At 43.8% G+C, this 22671-nt stretch overlaps 2 protein-coding genes and 1 pseudogene across 4 annotated transcripts; all 3 read right to left on the reverse strand.

Moving 5' to 3' along the window:
* Positions 1-1549: 1549 nt before the first annotated feature.
* Positions 1550-2586, reverse strand: LOC131673245 (stomatin-like protein 2, mitochondrial; annotated as a pseudogene).
* On the reverse strand, positions 2535-17402 carry LOC131673244 (NPC intracellular cholesterol transporter 1). 3 transcript variants are annotated; one of them, XM_058951096.1, is made up of 15 exons: positions 16944-17402; positions 15499-15850; positions 15128-15417; positions 14846-15038; positions 13102-13233; positions 10905-11024; positions 9528-9745; positions 8896-9200; positions 7992-8817; positions 7502-7923; positions 7318-7433; positions 6650-7242; positions 6386-6574; positions 6214-6301; positions 2535-4675 (listed from the first exon to the last, which is right to left on the reverse strand). In XM_058951096.1, the coding sequence occupies exons 1-15, from the start codon at positions 17028-17030 to the stop codon at positions 4458-4460; spliced, it is 4149 nt and encodes a 1382-aa protein (XP_058807079.1). In that variant the 5' UTR covers positions 17031-17402; the 3' UTR covers positions 2535-4457. The 3 variants fall into 3 exon arrangements, with proteins under 3 accessions (XP_058807079.1, XP_058807081.1, XP_058807080.1); XM_058951097.1 differs by lacking the exon at positions 2535-4675 and adding an exon at positions 4727-5947; XM_058951098.1 differs by lacking the exon at positions 13102-13233.
* Positions 17403-19835: 2433 nt separating this feature from the next.
* On the reverse strand, positions 19836-22494 carry LOC131673230 (DDB1- and CUL4-associated factor 8-like). The gene is made up of 2 exons (XM_058951073.1): positions 21407-22494; positions 19836-21317 (listed from the first exon to the last, which is right to left on the reverse strand). Exons 1-2 carry the CDS (start codon positions 22365-22367, stop codon positions 20827-20829), a joined length of 1452 nt encoding a protein of 483 aa, XP_058807056.1. The 5' UTR covers positions 22368-22494; the 3' UTR covers positions 19836-20826.
* Positions 22495-22671: the final 177 nt, after the last annotated feature.

Genomic DNA, 22671 nt, shown 5'->3' on the forward strand with positions numbered 1-22671 from the left:
CAACGTTTTACCCGAGAAATCTTTGATTTCAGTGCCAGATTCCTTGCCAAGGCCAGGCAGACGTTTTGGTCCAAGTGGCACAAGGAATACCTTCATGAACTTCAGATCCGCCATAAGTGGCATTCTTCCAACGGCGAACTCTCATCAGGGATGGTGGTGATCCTCATGGACGACTTGACTCACTGCGCACGTTGGCCTCTGGGTGTGGTCTTGGAGGTTTTTCCTGAGAGTGACGGCATCGCAAGAGTGGCTTCCATGAAGACAGTGAGCGGCGTTTATAAACGCAATATTACGCGTCTCTGTATTCTCCCTTCTACCGCGCTTTAAAACAGCAACCATGCTGAGCTTTGATCGCCCTCCTTGTCATCCCGGGATGCGTTGTATAAAGCTCCAGATGTGCGCGATTTGGCTTGCCATAAACGAGTTGAGCCTTTTCGTATTCTGTTGAAGCCAAAGAAGCCTGACCCGCGAGAACGCAGAAACTGAGTTTCTGTAGCCAGAAGATCAAAGACCTAGTCTTTGTTACAGTGATACTCAGTAACTCCCCACTGAGTTCCCAATTTCCTCGATCGAAAGCTCGGCTGTTTGCTAATTCGAATCGGGTTGTTCTTTCTTAAATTCTAGTTGTAAGATGGGTCTACTGCGATAGGCATGTGTTGGGAAACAATCTCGCTAACAGAAATTGTCCCGTTATTGCGTCCAAAGAAATGTACTAGTCTATTAGCGTGCTGCCAAGGTGGCTGTCAATGCGTTCTAATTTTTCTATGAATTAATTCACGTTGATTGAAGTGGCATAGTAAATTTTCATTCATTAATGTAATTTGTTTGTATACGTAATATGGATATTCATGGATACATTTCGATTGCAGAATAAATCTGACTTCACTATAAAGAGTAAAATCGTTTAAAGTAACATTTTTCATGAAAAAGTACAACTATTGGTTTAGAAGCTTGTTCATGCCATTACATCTTCTTTTATTTTTAAAGAAACCTGAATAAGCAATAAATTCAGATAATTCAATGTATTTTTTAGTGTAAATTTGGTTTCAATTTTACTCACATGAAACGCTAATACTATAACATTAGTAAATAATGAAACGATTGCGGACAACTAAGCGAAGAAATCCCATTTTCGTTTAATAAACCTCTCTCAATTTCTTCCAAATTATGCTAACTGTTTGGGGACCAGCTACATCTAAACGAAAATGCGCGTGTATGTACGAGCATCGGTATAATACTGCGATTGCACACCCGAAAATCTCATCTTTACCTTGCCGAAATACGGTGTGCAATCGCTCCCAAGATTCCGATTTTCACTTGTCATTGAATTTGTTTTCATTTTAATCTAACATAAATGTATAAATCGCAGTTCTCTCTCAACGAGACACGTTGAAGCGCCTACCGTTTGGGCCTTTTCTTGTTGAGTATCTCGCCTGCACAACAGACCCACGCGGCGACGGTGCGCGTTAAAGAATAAATTAAAAATTTGATAAAATTTTACTATGCACATAGCATAGTCGTCGAATGTTCCAATATGATCCAGTGCAGCTCAACTTATTCTATGTCTATCGTCCAAAGAAGCAGCAATAATTTTCAGTCCTTTCGCACGAGCTGATGTAACTGCAAGTATAGCTTTTGCTTTACCATTCACTTCATTGATAAATTCTTGTTTTTCAGCCTGAAAAAAAATTTTTTTAGAGAGAGTAGGCAACACCTTATTTTACTATAAAATGTTGAAATCAAATTATTATAATTAACAGAGGCAAGAATTTTTATTTATTTTTTACCCTCCGTTATATTAACATCAGCTTCTCTAATTCCTTCTGACTCGAGAATATGACTGCTCTCTTTTCTTTCTGCTTCTACTTGCATCTGCATAATTTCATGAGCTCATTGTGGAAATCTTATATCACCTATATAGATAAGCAAATAAAAATGAAGTTCAAAAATTGATTATGAAATCACTAATCAAAACCATTACGAATTTCATAACAAAGTCAAGCTACTCTCTATGCTGCATTAGCATTATTTATATTCTCGACAATTATATATATATTCAAGCCTTCTCTTTTTTGAATTCTTTGTCAAGAGATATTTTACTTAGTGCTGATCGTTATGTAATCTGTGCTAATTGAATGATAGCAAATTCAGGATCTTCAACTCCATAAGAGGCCAAGAATGGATCATTTACATTGAAGCACAGCACACCATTATCTAATATAAATCATTTTTGTAAGTATGGCATGATCAAAATAATATTCATTATGACAAGTTTTTGTTACCGAAGGTAATGGCAGTTTGTTTTGGTATATCTATTGCATTGTTTTCAAGAGTGTTCTTACACGAATGTGTCAATAACTAGGATGAGCAAATTTAAGCCAGGCTTCAATATTCTGTGATATTTACCCATTCTTTCAACCATCCATTATCGTTTAATATTAATAAAAATGATACTGAATGATTGATCGTTTTACGAAAAAACTGAAATTTTAAGGAGTTGAAAGGTTACTTCAAATAATAAGAGGTTCTTGTCAAACATCAACTTTTACTTTATTTTTACATCTTTTTATTTCGCAAATCATTCATCCCAAAATTCGAAATGTACAGACAATAATACTTCTATGAACATTTCCTCGCTTCGTCGTATTTCGTCTATGTTAATTTACTGAATTTGTATAAAAATTGTTTGCTGTATATAAAACGTTTTGATTGAAATCCAACGAAGAATCGCGTGCACTTGTGTGATGCCCGATACTCGATGCGGCTCATTGAAAACAAAATGGTTTTGGATAGAGCGCCCCAGACCGCGCCATTCGCCGATCACTGATATACAAAAGAATCGCTGTCGAATCGAGACTGAAAATATTATGATTATGAGACCCTTCATTGGGCAGTTGATTATAAAATTCGTAACAGCTCGATTTTTAAGCACATATCACAGTTTTCAGTGCTTTAGCGCTTCAAAAGCTGAACATCTCATTTAAATATATACTTCCTTTTGCGCTTATCATTTGATCGTAAAACGAACGGCTATCGAATTTTTACACTCAATGTCTACAGCGCGTTTCAAGAAAAAAACCAGCGAAACTTCATACAATTAAGAAACTTAAAAATTAGTGCATAGGCCCCTTACAAATGTATTAAATGTAGTGGAAAGACTTGATGAAAATTATGGTTTTGACGTGTCACTAAAACTTTTAAGTTGAAACTGAGTTTCACGTTGTTAATGACTGCGATTAGTAAAAAAAATCAAGATTGATTTTGAAATCTACTGTCTATTGCACCTGTTGCACAGATGTTCTATTTGTTACCTGAAAACTTTCAGAAGCCTTTACTATAAAATTCTCATTCGTACCATATTTTCTACACTTAAAACCCGTAAAGTACATAAATATTTTTATTCGTTATAGTAAACTGGTTGAAGGCTTATTCATCATCAACACGCCGTAACGTTTTTTTCTCTTTTTTAGAAAAAACACTCTGCCATTTTATTGCACGCAATAAAAACTTACTTAACAATATACAAAAGCACGATATAAATTTTGAATTTTCAATACTGATTACACTTGTTTTTTACATGAATTTGATCGCAAAGAAAATTTTACATCGACACAATGCCAATCGCAATACTGACTTATGATAAATTCGTTGTTCAGACGAGCAACAATCAAATATTAATTATTTAATTTTCATAACATTGAAACATTAGCATTCCTAAAAATTTGGTTTATAGTATTCATGCCCTGTCGAGTTAGATATAATGGACTTGTTTTTTTTTCTTGGCATTAGCATGAAAAATAAATGAGCAAATAAATAACGCTTAACAGCGTGTATACTGAAAATATTTATGGATATCGGAGGTCAGTAAAAACCCTCATGACTTGCCCCGAGAAAGATTCAAAATCAATGTAAATATAGCTAGCCGCGAACTGCTGATAACCGTAGGCCAGATCGAACTTTGGCGATTGAATGCCAATAGCCGATGTTTTTTATTTTTTCTAAAACAAAAATTTTCCAATACTTATAAGTATTGCTGAGCAAACTAGACATCTCCAACAATTTCCGGCAAAAAATCACCAAGTCAATTCGAGCGGTCATTTATCAGCGAAGCTAGCTTTTTCTCGATCGCCATATACATATGTAAATTAAAACCTAAAATTATACAAGGTGTTGCAAAGCGTATGGCCATCGTTCCCGAAGAAAGATTTTCTAGTGAGAACACTTGCGAGAAGGCGACTTCGAATGAAAATCATCTAAAGTTGATTGATACAAATACGTATTAGTTTTTAAAAAAATATGCTTCTCTGATGGGGCGTCAAGTGAAAAATGCATAGGCAAAGTCGATCGATGGGGAACCGGCTTTTTTTATCTATAGACAAATTTGCTTTGTCGTCCAGCAGCTGGCAATAGAAAAAGATATTGGCGCTCGCCAATCAACCAGAGCCAACTGTGTCGGCCTACGAAGTGTCATGGAAATTAACGTCGTCGGCGTCATTGACATTGGTTATACTGGCGTAGGTTTTGGAAGGACCTTGACCAGGGTCAGCGAGGAGCAGAGGTGCGGCTGAACTGTCGGGATGTTTGTGGTCGTTTGGCCGATCGCCTCGTCCCCCTGCTCCTCTTCTCCCTCCCCTGTGCTGCTCGATCTCTCGTCGTCGTCGATGGGACATCATGTCTGCAATAAGCACTCACTCATTAATGTTTGTGCTGGGAAGGGCCCGCTAGGTCTACTAATTGATAATCGATTATACGTCGGAAGCGTTAACGTAAAAAAAAAGCTCGATAGATTGCAGACTGAAACCGAATAGACCAAGTACGCACTAGAGAATTTATTTACACCTCTAGGATATTCCGTTAGTATCAAATCGGACCGTCAAATTTTACGATTTTGGCTGGTTATTGAGTTTGATTATCGTGACGACGTTACACCTACCTTCCTTCAAAAGCCAACAAATCACAAGAGAAAATGCAAAAGTGTGTTATATGAAATAGCGATATAATTAGATGATATATTACTTAATAAAATTAAAAAAGCAAAATAGGAAGTGTTGTGAAAGTAATGCATTAGAAAATTCAAGTGTTCGACATTTTAATATATGAAGTCACGAAAAAATGATAAACACTTTTCAGTAGATAAGTCACTAGGCAAATGATTTGCATGATTAGCACCAAATTGCCCTATTTAATTTGCAACGATTGAAAATAAATTAAAAACCATTATTATAAGAAAAGGTTTCGTTTTATTTTCGTCGAATCATCGTTAACAATTCGAGCATTTGATGCGTACAAAAATAACATTACAATTATGCGGCCAATCGTTATACTTTCAGCGCTATTTTTACTTCCCTAATTAATCATAAAAAAATTATAACAAAACATTTTTAAAGAATTTCGTTTTCGTTAAGAAAAAAATAACTAAAGCGAATGTTATTGGCGCCAAAAAATTTACAACGTTTGTCTACTAAAATGTAGAGCAAATTTTCATCAATGCATAAAACACAGATAACATTACAACATTGTGCACAAACATAAAGCCCAAACACATAATTTACAAACATAAAATAAGGAGTGCATAACTAAATTTAAGCGTACAAAAAATCATACAGACGCTAAAAAACGCCAACTGATAGCTGATGAAGCACGTACCATAATTCAAGTGAATAATTCAAGAATCACGGCATCGACATTTACGCAAAGTATGGTACGAAACACGGAAGTTACGACATACTTTGCAAAGATTACACAATAATTCGGATTGTCGGTTGGACTTTGGACAGGTACCATACCTATCCATCGTTATCAATCACCCGGAAGCTAGGTGTAATTGTGGGTGTAGGAGATTTGGGTTTGCTTACACGATGGTTCAATGAGGTCTCTTGCACGTTGTCCATATTGCCCCGCATTGCTCTCTTGTGATTGGCCAGCTTCTCTCTGTTCATAGGCGAGCCTAGAATCACGAATAATCGTGATTCGATAAATAGCGAATTAAAAAAAGAATACTGGTTTTCGCGACGTCTTCAACTATCAAGTTGGAATTAGTAAATTTGCGCGTATTCCCAGCCTTAACGTTCTGATATTATTGCAATCGTTAATTTGATTCATAGTATCTGATATCGGTTAACGAAAAAAAAAATCTTGGTCACTGCAGAGCGCATACGATGTTAGCACGAGAACTGTTTTAAACGAGAATAACATTAAAGTGACGTGACTTACCAATATAACTTAAAAGGACGGGTAGAAAAATGAGACCATGTGTGGCCCCGAAAAGCACGATACCCAAATACATCCTAAAGTAGAATACCTAAAAATCATACGCAATGTTTGTAAGAATTTATTTAATAGTCTATTCTAGCAGAAATGTAAAGACGACAATAAGCGCGCTTACTTTGAAAATTTGACTTTTTGCAAAGCCAAGGACGATAATTCCTCCAAATTTGGTAAGAGTAATACCACTAAATACCGAGCTGCCCATGTTCGTAAGTGCATCGGCTACCCGCTCGATTCTTGTCGAATGCACGGAGACAGAGAAAGAATGTACCAAGTGACTGCAGAATTCCACGGCAATACCAACAGCCTAAAAGGAAAATTAGAAGTCATTTTCTCATTAGTGCCTTGTCATTTTTATCACATCAGAGCTATCGAAACTCACCATGACAAGATTCACCAGAGAAACTGCGTTAAGTGTGATATGCCACCAATACATCAGACCTCCAATATTCACAACGATCATCGTGATTGTGATAATGACGACGAGCGACGAGAAGATGTCAAGGCCCATAAGTAGGAACGTTACCAAGAATATGGCAAACAACGAGATGCCAATACTTTTGAGAGTATCAGGCCACATCGTTAAGTACTGTTCGTAGAATACATAGAAGACACTGTATGGGAACACTTCGACTTCTTCTTTGTAACCGTACTTTTGCAAATTGGTATTCAACATATTTGTAATGTTAGCCGATACTAGTCGAGCTTGTCTCATTGACTCGTAATAGTCGTAGGACGTTTTCAATATAGTGTGGTATGCCATAAAGTAGGATGCTTCGACTTGAGCCAAGCGAGTTTTTGCATTAAGTTTGTAATTAACGCCATTACCGTAGGCTGCGTGGCCTCCCTTAGCGCAGAAAGGGTCAGGATTGTCTTGCAAAAAGAAGGGCACAAACTTTTCAAACTCGCTTGACGTTGGGCGATTGAAAGGCGGTTGTTTATTAATTTCACAAACACGACATTCACTTACGTAAGCTAGAAAATATTAAATCGATAAGGATAATAAAAAAGATTATGAAATAAATTATCAATTCCGTGTTTTATACTTACAGGAATGAGGGCAAAATGATCCATCAGTTTCGTTATATTTACAACACGTTTTATTCAAGGCTGCCCAGTCAAAATAGTCGTCTAACCACGAAGCTGCTGGCTTAGCAATATAAGTCCTAAAGAAAACATTTTCATTGTGATTTCGTGAAATTCAGTAATAAAAGTTATATTCCAAAATATTTACCTATTTGATAATTCCGAAGCGACAAAAATTTGTGACGTCACAGAGTCAGAGTTACAATACGTTCCACTACACACCAAATTTTGAACTGACGGATCAGAATAGTTCAAGCCTTGCTTGACAACGAAATACACAGGTGGTCCAATTGAAAGATACGTGTTCAAGAACTGAAAGTATTTCGAAACGAAACTGTCTTCTGGCATCGACAACTCTTGGTCCAAGCCGATTTCGATGTGAGGAACCACGGCTATACTTGTACACAGCCAGCCAAAGAAAATAATCATAACTGCTGCGCGAACCCATTTCTTCATCAAAAGTGGTACATAGGCCGCTTTGAAAATTTTATACAGCAGTCCGTCCACGGCCTCTTCACCGCTGTCTTTTTTAGAGCCTCTGATGAAGCAGCATATATCTAATCTATTATTCTGAAATAAATAATTCATTAACGAAGGAAAATGATCAAGAGAATAATGTCAGAGCTTGCAATACGTACGGCTTGTCTAAGCGTGTCCAACGTGAGTAGGCTCACGAAACACGTAATTTGAAGTATAAAGTCTATGAGCAACGCCATACCAGCGTACAAAGCAAACGCTTTGACGGCAGGCATGTCGGACAGTCCACCGAGGAAGAAGCAGCAACTCTCGGAAACACTAGTCAACAGCATACTCGGTCCAACTTGCCCAAGCGTGCGGCCTATATGTTCCGGGATCGATTCGTCAGGTCGTCGTCCTTCGCGCTGATGCGTCTGCACGAGAATGAAAATATTGTCTACGCCCACGGCTAATACGAGGAAGGGAATGACTTCGATGATGATTAGCGTGGCTGGTAGTCCCATGTAACCAAAGAAACCGACAGAACTCACGACCGATGCCAATACAATCAGAACACCACCCAAACCGAGCGTGATTTTCGAATCGATCAAAAATCTGTTGCACGATCTGATCTGCCCAAGTGAGATGGCGATGTAAGCGAACATAATGATGTAGGACACAAGAATTGTCAAGACATCCGATTGCGACTCTCTGTTGAGTTCATCTTCGATGGATCTCTCGGATGTGAAGGCGAGATCCATGTAAGCTGGCTTTCTAGTCTTGGTCCAGTTTTTCATGAATTCAATGTAGCTCTTCTCCCACTCCATTGCCGGTACTAACATGGACTTGTTGTGGTGGTTGTTGACCAAAATAGTTAGGATAATAGCGGTTGCTTTCTCGTAGTTGACATTGCGTAGATTTTCACCAGGTTTGATGAATCCACCCATTGCTATTGCTGGTTCTACGGGGCCACCGTATTGGGCCAGACAAGTGGTACTGTAGGGATTTCTGAATCAAAAAAGTCCCATTAATGACAACGTTACTCCATTGAAACTGGTTCGATGTTATTAAAAAGGACGAACTTACTGAGAGCATGATATAAAAGTATCCAAGTAGTTGACTGTGAAATTGTTGTCGTCAACGTGACTGTTTTCGAACTCTTCGAGATTATCTTGCCAGTAACCCCAGACACTCTGAATAGCGCACTTCGACACGGTAGTAGGGCCGGTGTAGGCGGCGGAAAGCGGCGCAAAGCAAATGTTGGCCAGAGTATAGTTATTCGGAGTGACAATTGCTTTGATACCCTCTTGAAGCTCGAGCACAGTTTTCATAAATTTCTCGTTGAAGACAGGACCGAACGTGATTTTGCCGTTCGACGTTGGATGCTCAATCTGACGGAAAGATGCACAAAAAAAATTATCATAACAAGTCGTATCGCAGACTTTGTAACTGCAGTGAAGGCGCCATCGTTAAAATTGAAGAAAAAGCATCAATGAAATATCACAGGTGTCCATGACTAACTGGCGTTTCATTTGACGGCAACACAAATCAAAGAAAAATGCATCACCGTGCAAGGCTGACTGACTCACTATTGCAAATGATTTGCACTGGGAAGTCGAGTGTTCGGATTGCACGTGGTCGCGTAATCCATGAGAGAGAGAGAGAGAAAGAGAGAAAGAGCGAGAGAGAGAGAGAGAGAGAGAGAGATATCAACTCACCGGCGGTAGCCCCACGGAAGTGATAATAATCTGCTCAGTTCTGTAGAAGGGCTCGAAGTGGCTGTCAAAGTACTGCCTCTCCACTCGTGATCGTGAGTTGGGCGACGCCCACAATTCCACAGGGTCGGTGGTGACGTGTAAGAACTTGATACCAAAGCCCAGCAGCAAGACTAAAATGAAGCCGCCAAACAGAACCGCCAGCGGGTAGGTCGCGCACACTGCGAGCAAGAAAATACGTTCGAGCGAAAGCGAGTCGAGTGCCAGAGCGGAACGCGCGCGCCAAAGGAGCCACTGCTTGTCCACGCGGGCATGGCCGCAGATATCGATTGATCGCTCGTGCGTTGTCGACCGCCCGCACCATTCCCCATTGACGAATCGCCCAGGTTGGTCATTTAGAAATCGAGCCGAGTGAATTTTCACGCGTCGAAACGCTTCCGAGCATTATAATTTGTGCGTCTCCCGTCAACGTCAAACAATGCTCGGCGCAATTTTTCTTATCATTCGACGTTCTCGTTTGTCAATCCTCGAGGGAATCTCGGGGTGATTGCAAAACGTTACGTCTGTCGAAAAAAAAGCATCGAGAGCGATCGCGTATCCGAGGCAACGTCAAACGTGCGTACTTGCGAGTTCATAGTCGTCGTCGTGTATTGCGTCGTTGACGGGAGCTTGCGGACGTTTGCGCAGATGTCGGCGGAAGGCCGACGGCATGGTGGCATTCTTTCGAATCGTGTGCCATTCGCTTATCTGGATTCGCTTCAAAGTTCAGCGTCGGATTTAACTGGACGTGCGAATTGAATGACCGACGCGCGATCTTCGAGCAGCAAGTTTTTATGATTGTTTGTTTTTTAGAATGAATCTGTTATTTTGTTTGGATCGATCGTCTTTATCGCAGTGGATTGTAATCTAATCGCAGGCTGATAAAAATATTCACGAAAGAAGTGTTCCGCGTGGCCTAAAAAAGAAGAGTTATCTGCTTCGTTTACGAGACGAGCGGCGTGTCGAGTCACTTTTCGCCCGACAATCGCGCTTCCATCGCGTCTTCTTCCTCGACGTTCAATCGCGTTTCGACACGCCAATCCGTAGTGTCGAAAGCTTGCCGTGTAAAGGATCTCGACGATCGTCCCGGCACCGACCAAGTCGGGTTTCGACGTCGGAAACGCCTCGTCGCCGGCAGCGCGCATTAATCTCGAGAAAAGAGAAAGGGCACTCGATCGTGCAGATCGGAAATTGAAATTTAGCGACAAAACCGGGGCCGAAATGAATGCATCGGCGAGAGTGCAATTGCCCGTAGCCGAGGGAAGGTAGAGCGATGACTGAGCACGGCGCGAGTGGTCGAGAGCCGTCCGAATTGGCGGAGATCCCACGCGCGATACTCACCGGTGCCCCAGCGGCAGAAGAATTTCTGCAGGAACTTGTCGGTATTAGCGCCGAGGCGCTCGAGAAAGGTCGAAGTCTCGTCCCGCAGAATCGACGGCAAATCGTCGGCCGAGATCACACCTAGAGACGATCAATGTCACTTCATGAGTACTTCCCTGCTCGCTCTCGACGGGGAGAGAGAGAGTGAGAGTTTTGGTTCCTCTCTTCGCTCAGCGGCGACTTGCGCTTTCGTGTTAGCGCCTTCCGATAATTCTCAACAACCTCCCCCTCTCTCACTCTTCTCTCTTTCTTTCTTTCTTTCTTTCTTTCTTTCTTTCTTTCTTTCTTTCTTTTTTTCTTTCTTTCTTTCTTTCTTTCTTTCTCTCTCTCTCTCTCTCTCTTTTTCTGAGAGTGCGCCGACGCTACTAGCTATGTACAATATATGATACAGCGCAGACAATAAATACAGCATGTACAGAACAGAACTTTGAAGAAAAAAAAACAGTATGCAGCCAAAAAGAGTCATTGACAATGCTTCACGGAGGTGATATGCAAGACACGCCAACCCTCGATTACGATCTCCTTGGCGAAAATCCAAGCGTATAGCTTGCCACGCGGAAAGGTCGGCCGACCAGTCTTTACACCCTCTCTCGCGCGCGCGCGAATTACTCCCATTGCCGCGTTGAAATCAAAAGCGCGATCGTTGCACAAGCGTCCGCCACGCGATTAAAAAATCTCGCTGGTCACGCACAAGAGCGCGCGAGAACACGGTAATCCGCGAAAGCTTGCGCAATCGAATAATAATCGAGTCCCGGTTAAATTGCGAAGTGGCGAATTTCCGTGAGCGCGAAAACCGTCCTCGTGCGCTTCCATCGACACGGACGGAGATACAGTTTTATTGGGTACTATCCGCAATGTTTTACCTCTTTATCATTCGCTCCCTTGCTTCTCTCTCGCGGGTATACAAGTCTCTCAGCAGAGTCGATTAATCGGCGGATGATAAGGGACGTATTGGATTGCAATTCGATTAAAAAAAAAAAAAAAAAAAAACAAGGGTAAGCCTAGCGTTTGTCAACACGCGGATGTAACGTCGAATCTGTTTACGCGACGCTCTGTCGTCGCGCCACGCGAGATACAATCGGCCGTCGTACCGATGCCCGCCACCGCGGAAATTCGATTCTAACGCGAAGAGCGCTTGTGCGACGAATTCGACACGATTGACAAACGCTCGAGCGTAAAGAGGAAGAGAAGCATTATTTATCGTCACTGCAATGGCGCTGCTCGTCAAGTCGAGTCGTTCGCGCTGCCGCCAGTGAGGAGCACAAGAAGAACAACGCTCGTGTCAATTTCTCACGAAGCGACGTTCGCTGCTCTTCCCACCGGCGGGCTGCAAAGAGCAAAAAAAAAAGCGCCCGGCTCGTATCGGACAATATCAGATCGATAGAGCCGTGACATAGATAACTGTCGGTTACACTTCGCAAAAAGGCCCTAAGCGTTGCATAAATTCGCTTGCGCAATGTCGCATTACGAGCGTACACGAGCGCAAGAAGAAGTAGCAACGTAATGGCAGCGTATTATGTAGAAGCTGGTAAAGCGCATGTTATTGGGTTTGGCGACACACGTAAACACTGACACAACAGGCGGCAACACAGGTGATACACATAGAACAGAACGCACATATATACAAGCAACATCTTTGGAGCGAGACTTTCACTGCGAGACGATGTTATACAAAAAGTCTTATATCAGTTTTTTGACTTGTTTTCTCACGTGACTGCTGAAGTTATGCCAACAGCAAAGCGATGCATGATGTAAAACAATGCAGTTCAATTGACAGGAGTTATCGACAACATGATCTGCTACACAAGCCAAAGTGCTCGATAACTTTGCATGCAACAAGATTGAAATAACTAATGTTTAGTCTTCGCGTTCACGCAATCTCAGATACCAACATTAATCCAGGATATAGTGAATAATACGTCACATCAATAATTATCGACTTTCAATTAGCCTGGTATTGAATTAACATTTCATTTCAAGAAATAAAAAAAAAAATTACAAGCGTATACAAAATTGTTGGATGCAAATCTATCAACTACGTGAACTAATCAACAACAACAAGGTAGAAACAAAAATTGAAAAAAAAAAATTAGCGTCACTATAAAATGCAAGCAAACAGAGTTAGAGATTTTGGTTTGGACAGATTTACGAGACGTACTGGAACGTTTGGATTGCAGAGGGCTGTCCTCTTGGTCAGCGGCGAGAGCGATGCGGGCACCGTCTCCTGGTTGGTGCAGACCCGCGGCCAGACGTCTACCCACTTGTCTGCCTACCTCCTCCCCTCGTGCAACTACATACACACACACAGGATACCGTACATACACTTTCTAATCAACTCATTTTCCCTACCTCTACGACATTTTATCAATTGCCTTTTCCTTGCTTTTGGATTAATGCGTACAACCTTTCACCCCATTTCTACCAAAAAAAAATCGCGCTTTTATATATGTAAGCAAATGTTCTCGAATTTTTTGAAAACATGACGCCTCGAAGGATACGAGCTCGGATGTACGAAATGCTTAATGTAAAGTGGTCACATTTCAAAGTCGAGTTGCTCCTTGAACGTGTGATAATGTATGTTGTCGAAACACACACCAAACATGTTTTAAACAGATAAACAGAGCAAATAGTGCACCGAATACCGGGTGATCGTTGATCGATTTCCCTTCGATTCTCAAAGAATTTGGAAAAATCGTAATCGCTTGCGTCACCTGGACTATCGCGTATATGTGAATAATACATTATGCAGGAAACAGGTTTTCGCGCCGTCGTGGCTCTATCCGAAGAAATCGCAGTCCTCGGCAGTATTGGAATTCCTTGGCGAAGCGAGGTTTTTTTCTTTCTGCTCCTTCTTGTATAAACGGCAAATAAAAAAGTAGTAGCCAACTGGAATAACGACACGCGCGGGCCATTCAGAGCTCTCTATATCTCTAACACACCGACAGTTAATTCGGTTACACGCCATTTAAATGACTCGATAATTGCGAATTAGTTTCAATAATGACACGTGACTCGAGATCCGATTGGTAGCTGATGGCCTCAATTTATGAGCGAATCAAATATAATTCATCGGATTAATTCCAATCAGCGCGTTATTCGAACAAATGAATAAAAGTGTTTCGTGAACTGGTGCTTGATAAAAAAAATGTCAAACATTAGTAGAACTGTGGTGGAAGACGATCAAATAAAAACTTTGTCAACACTATTGCAAGTTAGACGACAACCAATAAATTGGGACAGTGTGCATACAATCCTTCACCTCTCCTCAACTAATAGAATTAATCGTTTCTGTTTAATTTGGATTAATTAGCGTACTCGCAATTAGAACTGCCAAATGTTGTACAACCATACCGTAAGAGAAAACAGATAAAATTATTCGTTACTGTAAGTTTAGAGCGTTTCTTATAGCAGTCGCACCGGATCAGCTGTCGAATAACTGATTTTCAACGGCAACAAGCTTTAGTAAAAAGTAAACCGTCAATATGATACTTTTCAGCGTAAAAGCATTAGGCCCAAATCGTTTTCAATTCTAATTTTTGGCAGGGAGAGAACACAAAGAGACCGGTAAGAAATCGAATGAAAGAGAAACGCTTTCTCGAGTTTGTAATAAAAAAAATAAATAGTACTGCGGAGGCTCGAAGTCGCACTCGTTGATAAAACAGCTATCAGCATTCAGTTTGCCTAAGCATATTCTGACGTTCGGCAAGGAGAGTAAAATATGCAAGTGGAACTGTCGTGCACATCGGACACCGAGAGTCGCACTAATTGAAAGAAGAAAAAGAAAAATTCAGCATAGCTAATCTCGAGAACATTTCTTGAGCGTCCAGGTGTGCGGGAATATCTTATCGAACGAGAGAGTATCGCGGACGAAGGAGACGCAAAGCGAAACAGAGTCAAATTACCAATCTTCTCGCGATTGTCGAAGCAGACAAATGACAGGATGAAAATGGCGCTACCACCGATGAAGATGACAGTCATAATCATGGCGTAGCCATCGTAGCCCATCAGAGTGAAGGGTTCGGGCGGCGGAGGCAGAGGCCGCGGTACGGGACAGCTCTCCTCGCAGTCCACGCAACTGCACGCCGGCGAGTTGGCCTGCGGACAGACGAGAAAGAAGGGCCTGGATTAGCGAGCGGGTTGGGGGGGGGGGGGGGGGGTCAGATCGATAAGAGCGTTGAACGTACGTCGAGAGCTTGGTTGCAGGGTGTCACACCGGGATCCTTCGGCACGAATCGGTCGACGGGCCGACTGGTGGAGATGTAGTCGATCTGGAAGGGCACGAAGGGATTGGTGGCATCGCCCAAGAAATGGAAAAAGCGTTCGGGCGTGCAGCGCGTCGCCGTATAGTCGCCGCACATTACGTCCAGGACCAGCGAACCCGTGCTCGGCATCGTCACGCGGCTGCACGACTTGTACGTGCCGTTCAGGTACTCGGGCGTCATGTAAACTTGGATGCCGTCCACGTAGCTAGTGTCTACAACAGTGCGAGTGGTGTCGATTGCACGCGAGCTGGAAACGCCGTTGGCGTCGTGGCGGGAGGAAAGGCGAGACTCACTGTCGACGGCGACGACTTTGGTGACGTTGACGAAGGTGGACTGCGTCGGGCTGCAGGAGAATTCGCAGACCTGCTTGGCGAAGTTGCTCATGCAGCTGGGGCAGCGCTGCAGCATGGCCGAGGCCATATCGACGCCCCTGCTGAAGCTGTTGAGCTGCTCGGGGCTGCAGCAGGTGAGCGGATTGGACCCGTCGTTGGGAATCATGTGGGGACAGTAGCGCTTGAAGATCGCCAGGGCCTTCTCGTCGGTGAGCTCCTTGGCCGGGCCATTGTAGGGGCAGTTCTTCCTCTGCGCCACTCCGTAGCACTCGCCGTACCAGACGCAGTGGCCTTGGTCTGGCTCTCCGGTGACCTGTAATGCGCGCCGCTCGTCAGCAGATCCGCTCGCAACGCGTGGCCGTCGCTCGTCCGCGGCAGTGGCGAGAGCGGCTGCTCGATTGCACGCGCCAAAGGACGGAGGTAAGGAACGCGCTTCCGGCTTGATAATGACCTAGTCTGGAGCGCGTCTCGGCCACTTCCCATTTAAGCTCGCGGCTACCTCGCCTGCCAAGGTGCGCGCTTTGCGCTATAGAAAACTCCGACCGACGTCATCCGCGAGCCATTGCTTTCACGTCGCGTATCTCGATTTTACCGTTCGCTGCTCGATTCGCGCTGCGCGCGTCAAATAGTACATTAGCCAGCTAGTGCGAGAATGTAAATTCTTGTCCCGCCTGATGTATACACCCGAGCGAAGCGAGGCTGCAAAAGCATACGGGACGAGAAAATCTACTTTACCGAACATGTTGATTATGATACTTTTTGAAATAACGGAACGTGTGAGAAGAGCCAACTCGAGCACACGTTTTCCACGGAAATCCACTTTTGATTTGACGTCCCGTGCGGAAAGTACGACGTTGCCGCACGCTTGACGGTTAGTTCCATCGATAGGTGTATCTATCTCTCTCTCTCTCTCTCTCTCTCTCTCTCTCTCTCTCTCTCTCTCTCTCTCTCTCTCTCTCTCTCTCTCTCTCGACCGCGCGTGTGCGTGCTTGTTGAAATTCGATTAACCAACTGATCGATATATAGGCCTGAGCCAAGGCGAGCAAGTGTATAACGGCCGATCCTTGAGCGAGCAAAAATCTACGGTGCACCTCGATAAAGAAGGCTTTTCTCGAAATTCCGCCATCGTGCGTGCAATCGCGCGCAATTCAGGGTTACAATTCCGAAAATTCCGAAATTACGTCGAGAACGTCGCCTGGACGACGATGGATAAACAAACGGCCGTCGTTGGCAAGCGAGCGTAAAACGGGGCTGAAGAGGCGAAAGTAAGCAATGGAACGGCGCGGGCGTGGTAGTAGTGGTGCTCGTGCTTTGCGCGCGCATGTGTGTGTGTGTGCGCGCGTGTTACGCCGCGAGCATATCGCACGCGAAAGACAAGATGGATGAATCATAGCTATAATACTCACTCGAGTGACGAGTGCTTGAGCTGCGACAACAAGGAACAACAGCAGCATTGTCCCCGAGCGCAAGCGGGGCTTTTCCCGCACGATCATAACCGCCCCGTGCTGCTCTTGCTGCAGCTCGCCTCGACGACGACTCTTCTTACCAGGTGCGCACGTACACACATGCAGGGATGACGGCGGCTTGAACACTAGCTTACTACACTCGATGCACCATTCGCTCACGACGGCAACGCCAGACTCGTCAACTGTTTTTCGCTGCACGGCTCCCTTGGGCTTGTTCGGATTCGGTAGCAAGCGACTTCCGCTCAGCGTAGTGCGTATCGCGTACGTATGATAACGTACTTTACAAAATGCAAGTCGATGGCGAGCGTGCGCGCGACTGACAAGTCTCGCTCTCTTGACGCACGTAATCGCCGTGTGGAATTTTCTGCGCAGACGCTCCTACCACTGTCGTGCGCTCGCTACTGCTGACTCACCATGCGAGAGAGAAAGAGATCGCGAGAGTCCTCGCATGACTCGTTGGATGCGCACGCATCTACCGCCGGCTTTTGACTGGCTGCGCTTGATAATTCGCATTCTTTCTTTTGTAAATGCCTACTGTAACAGAATGTCCGTCGCAGAGGGTCAAGTTTTGTCTCGAAAGATTTTATTATTCAAAGCAGAGATTGCGAAAAACGAACTTCGTAACAGGTTTAAGCAACACCTTCGCATTAACACGTTGACGTATTGTCTATAATTCAGAGCTTATCACACGCGCATCCTACATTTTTAGGCGCTTCGGTCGCTCGTAGTAATCCATCATTTGTCGAGCGTTAAGTTCTAGGAATTTCTCATATGATTTAATGACTCCATAAGTGAAAATATTCGAACTGCGTATACTTCAGGAACGAAGGAATGCTATTCTTTAAATTAAGGAAAAACAAGGTGCTCTCACAGTTATGAAATTTTCAAACTAAGTGTTGATGCTTTTTGTGTACACTCAGCCCGTTCAACACCGTCAATATGTGCGCAGTTTATTTTCACTTCGTCGTACTTTTATTACTACGATGCGATGGTAATATGATCACGCAAAGTAAGCATATTTTTTTTTTAATAAATTGCGAAAAAATATTTTCCATAGTCTATATAAATATATATATATATATAATAGTTGGTAGTAATTCCGTAACAAAAGAATTGTAGTATCGATAAAATTGAAACGTATATTGTATATAACTTGTTCTTCGCTTACTGTTCCGATAATTATAAAAAAAATCAATAAAATAATTTTTCGCGAGTCATATAGCGACAACCGTTGACCTCCACCTTATCAATAATTAGCTGTCTCGCTCTGCTCTTTTCATTGAGACAACACATGTCGATCATTATAACACTTCTATCGAGTGTTTGTGGGAGTAGCAGCAAAAACTGGAGCTATTATTGAAGTAATGTTTTTAATCGATACTTTTAATAATTATAATTATCAACAAAAATAGTATGCAAATGAAATTTTTTATAAATTCGACGTTTTTGATATAAGTACACGGAAATTTCGGTTTAGAATTTATGGTAATTTTCTAGATAATATATTTTAACGAAAACACTTTTCAGCGATCTCATTCAACGCTAAAAGCGACTTCGAATACATGCATCATCATCATTAATATAAACAGTTCGAGCAAAATTAGTCTCTGTCGAATGGTAAAACGGAAGTCAGTAATCAAATCATCATTTGTTGGAGAGTCAACGATTTTTATGTTCATTGTCATTGAAATATCAGGAATTTGGAAGGCTTACACAACTGATTTTCTTTCATTTCTCTTCTAATTGATTATTTTACTAGCTATGCGCTAAAATAAGAATATGAAAAATTATTCACGGTGTTAGTGTAGCCATTAATATTGCAATTTAAATAGATAACTTAAGAAATAATAATTTTATCGACACCGTCTTTTCGAATGGTCGACAACTTGTTCAAGCGCGACGTCAAACTAGGCTTCGACGATTCATCTTTCGCGGGTGAAGATATTAGCAAAATACTTTAGCAGCAGCAACTCTAAGTCTTCTCCGTGCATACGCAAAACCTTCTTAGAATAGACTATTATCCTTTCAAATGTATCCAGAAAGGTCTCGAAATGCATATAGACATATAAACAAAGTGGAATACCGTTTCGATTCTAATCTGGTTTCTCCAAGTTCAGCCAAGAAAGGTACATTGAAGACAGTGGGTAAACACTGAATGAGAGCTGATTATTTTTGTCTTTTTCCTTCCAATCTTGTATCAACGAAATTTTACTAGAAGACTTCAATGAACAGATAAAATTCATGCATAGGCGTGAAAAATGAATAAAGTTCATTGATACAAATTCAAGTTACTTTTAGTTTGGTTATAAAGACATAAAATAATTAGTAATAAGCATTGAAAAATGTGCTTAGGTGCATTAAGACATTTCATTTCTTTAATCAGAGTTACAGCTATGTCAAAGATTTTTGACATTTTAATATACGTGCATGTGGCTATATATTGTGAAATGAGATTTAAAAAATGTATCCTTGAAAGCTTTAGCTCTTGTGTTTAGACTTATATATGGCAATATATAACTCGTTCCGCCGTAACAAGAGTTAATCGACTAAAAAAATTCTTTTCGTATATTTTTCCTTGTATTCATTCGCTCACTCGTTGCACGATACGAGACAAACAGTATACCTACTTAACTGTCGAGTCAGAGGGGACACTAAACCAAAGATAAGTACTTACTGTTCATCGTTGAACTAAACTGATTTCACTGTACAGACTTACTTTTCTACAGCTGCTATTGGATACGGCAGTAACTACTAAAATTTGTTCTAATGGCTTTCGAATTATCTCTAGGAAAAATCGATTTGGGGAAAAAATTACTCTCGAATATTCTTCGTTTATAGTTTATATTTAAAATAATGATAGAACTAGAATGCACTTTTTGGAATCGAGCAAGTGTTTTCATTCAATTTTTCACGCGAAAATATTGAATATAAATACTGTTTTTGAAAACATTCAACGATCGGGTAAAATTCGTAATTATTAAATAAAATTCTATATCTATCTTTGCTTCGAAGAATTGCACACAGTGTCAAGAAATCGGTCGATTTCTATAAAAATCCATCAGCTACATATTCGCTATGTATGTATATAAAATATGAACACAGTAACGAAGTAACGAAGAGCGTTAAAAAGATTGTTATCGATATTGGATTTTGACATCTGGACTGCCGTGTACTCTCTCGGGCGCGAAGTGGAAGTGAACAAGTAGGCGTTTTAACGCGGGCAGCATGGGGGAAAGTAATAGCATATTAATGATGATCGAAGAAATGCGCGAATGAGTCGATGCCAGTTGAAATGACAGATGATTCGTTGAAGATAAGCGAATAAAAAAATTGGAAAATATGCACTTATCCAAGACGTATGATTTGTTATCCAGATTGGCACGTTCATTTACGAATTTTTTCCATTATCGTTAAGATACTAAATAGAAGCGGCACTTTGCCCTAGGCCGTCCGTGTTAAAATGTTCATTCTATTTGGCGCGGCGAGAGGTCGCAGCAGTCCCCAGACGTCGGATCCCAACGATAAGAAAGAAAGAAAAGCAAACAAAGACACGCAGACTTAAGACTAAGACGGAATTGTGAACGCGAGACGAGCATATATAAAAATATACAGAGTAAAATATTCACAGCGCATATCGAGGTACAAGTTACAGGCGAGACTCGATGGACATTGATTGGATTAGTCGGTCGAGTCGCGAGGGTTTAATCGAGAGCCTAATTAAATGACGCTGGCAGTTGTCGGCGCCGAAGGCAGCGTCTCGCGCGCCAATCGACCGCGAGCGACGTTCGCACGTCAATCGCAGCGGCCGTGCGGCGCGCGGGCACTACAAGGCGTTCCAGAGCTGTATGCCCTTCTGGTCGAGGGCGGTGGCGATGACGGGCAGGTGGGGGTGGGCCGCGAAGTTCCAGTTGCGCTCGGGCATGGGGATCCTGCGGACGAGCTGGTGGCTGAAGCTGTCCCAGATGTAGAGGCTGGTGCGCTTGTACGACTCGGGGAACTCGCGCAGATTGGCGTCGTAGATGTGCTCGTGGCCCCTGGCCATGGCGATCATGAAGTCGCTCTTGAGGCCGAAGTACTCGAGGCCGTAGACGACGCTGCCCGTGATGCTGCAGTTGAGGCCTTCGTCGTTGGCCTCGAGGCAGTTGGCGGTGAAGCTGCCGATCGGGTACCTCATGTGCGTGTCGAACACGTAGATCGAGTCGTAGCCGCAGCTGAGCGCGAGCTGCGTGCCGTTGTAGTTGAAGGCCATCTCCTGGAGGTTCCAGCGCCGGCTGCGCCGCTCGTCCGTCACGTAGCTGTACTCGCCGCTCGTGTCTGCAATGCAAAACGGCAAGGCGGCGCCGCGTTAGTCGGCGGCCGGCTGGCGGCGGGGCTGGCAGAGGCCGCGGTAAAACGGATAAAACCTCGTCGCTCGAGCCCGGTGCTCCGGAGGCCGGGGTAGGTGGTCATGTACATGACGTGCAGTGGGCAGCGGGCGCTGCGCCGGTCGTAGAGGCGCACGTCCTCGGCGCAGCCGGCCACGGCGAACTGGTTGCTGTCGGCCGGGTTGATCTTCAGCGAGTAGAGCTGGAAGGGGCTGCCGTCGCGGTTGGTGGCGCGCACCAGCGCGTCCTCGGGCAGCGGCCCGCGGCGCACGTCGAAGTCGCGCACCAGGCCGTCGCGCGCGCCGTACAGGATGCTGAAGGGCAGCTCGGGGTGCAGCCCGTAGGCCATGCTCGCGCAGCGCTGCTTGGTCACGAGGTTGTAGCAGACCAGCTGGCGCAGGTCGAGCAGCTTCACGTCGCCGTGCTTGCCCAGCACCACCATGTGCGCCTCGGGGTTGCTGTACAGCCAGTCGAAGCGCACGATCGAGCTGCCCATGAGCGTGGGCACGGGCAGCTTGTGGTTGTGCGTGTGCTGCTGCCAGCTCCAGAGCTCGATCGAGTCGTGCGACCAGTACGACGTGCCCACCAGGTTGCCCGGCTTGTTGAAGCGCATGCGCGCTATGTAGCTGCGATCGGCCAGCTCCTTGCTCTGCTGGGCCGGCACGCCCGCGGCCAGCGCCTCGGTGTACTGCTGGTGGTGCATCTGGTGCATCGGGCGCAGCCGGTGGATCGAGCGCACCATCTCCGAGTGGCCGGCCTCGAACCGCGGCGACCCGATGCCCGTTTGCCGCTCGAACAGGTGCTGCGTCAGCGTCTTCATCGCGTTCGCTGCCGGAGCGCGCGCTCGGGTTGTCTGGGCTGAACTGAGTCTGGGTAACTGAGTCCGGCTCTGCGCTCGCTCGGGCCTCGGGCGACTTTCCCGACAATTGTTTCGCCGAAGGGCGGAGTCGGCAGTAAAATTCAGGTAGCCTTCGCGCGACGCTCGCCACGGCAATCGCATCTTCCCTCGCGCCGCTTGTACTTTTATAAGCCTGCCTTGGCTGCTATTACCTCGAAATCCAGTCGTTTACGGCCTCTTTCACCAATATTAGTCTAACGGCGAACCATTCCGCTGCGAGCAGTCGATCATGTGCTCGTTACCTTTCCAATATACAAGGCACATTTTTCCCTTCGAAAGATGTTTTATTTCAGCGATGTAAATCACTGTTTCCATTCTTCGAACTGCAGTTGCTCCGTAGACAAATATTTCTGTCGAGCTGCAACAAAGCACTGCCACCGTCGCTCCACATCATTTTCGCTTATCC

The sequence above is a fragment of the Phymastichus coffea genome, unplaced genomic scaffold, assembly GCF_024137745.1.
Source record: "Phymastichus coffea isolate CEN01 unplaced genomic scaffold, Cenicafe_Pcof_1.1 PCOF00170, whole genome shotgun sequence".
NCBI lineage: Eukaryota > Metazoa > Arthropoda > Insecta > Hymenoptera > Eulophidae > Phymastichus > Phymastichus coffea.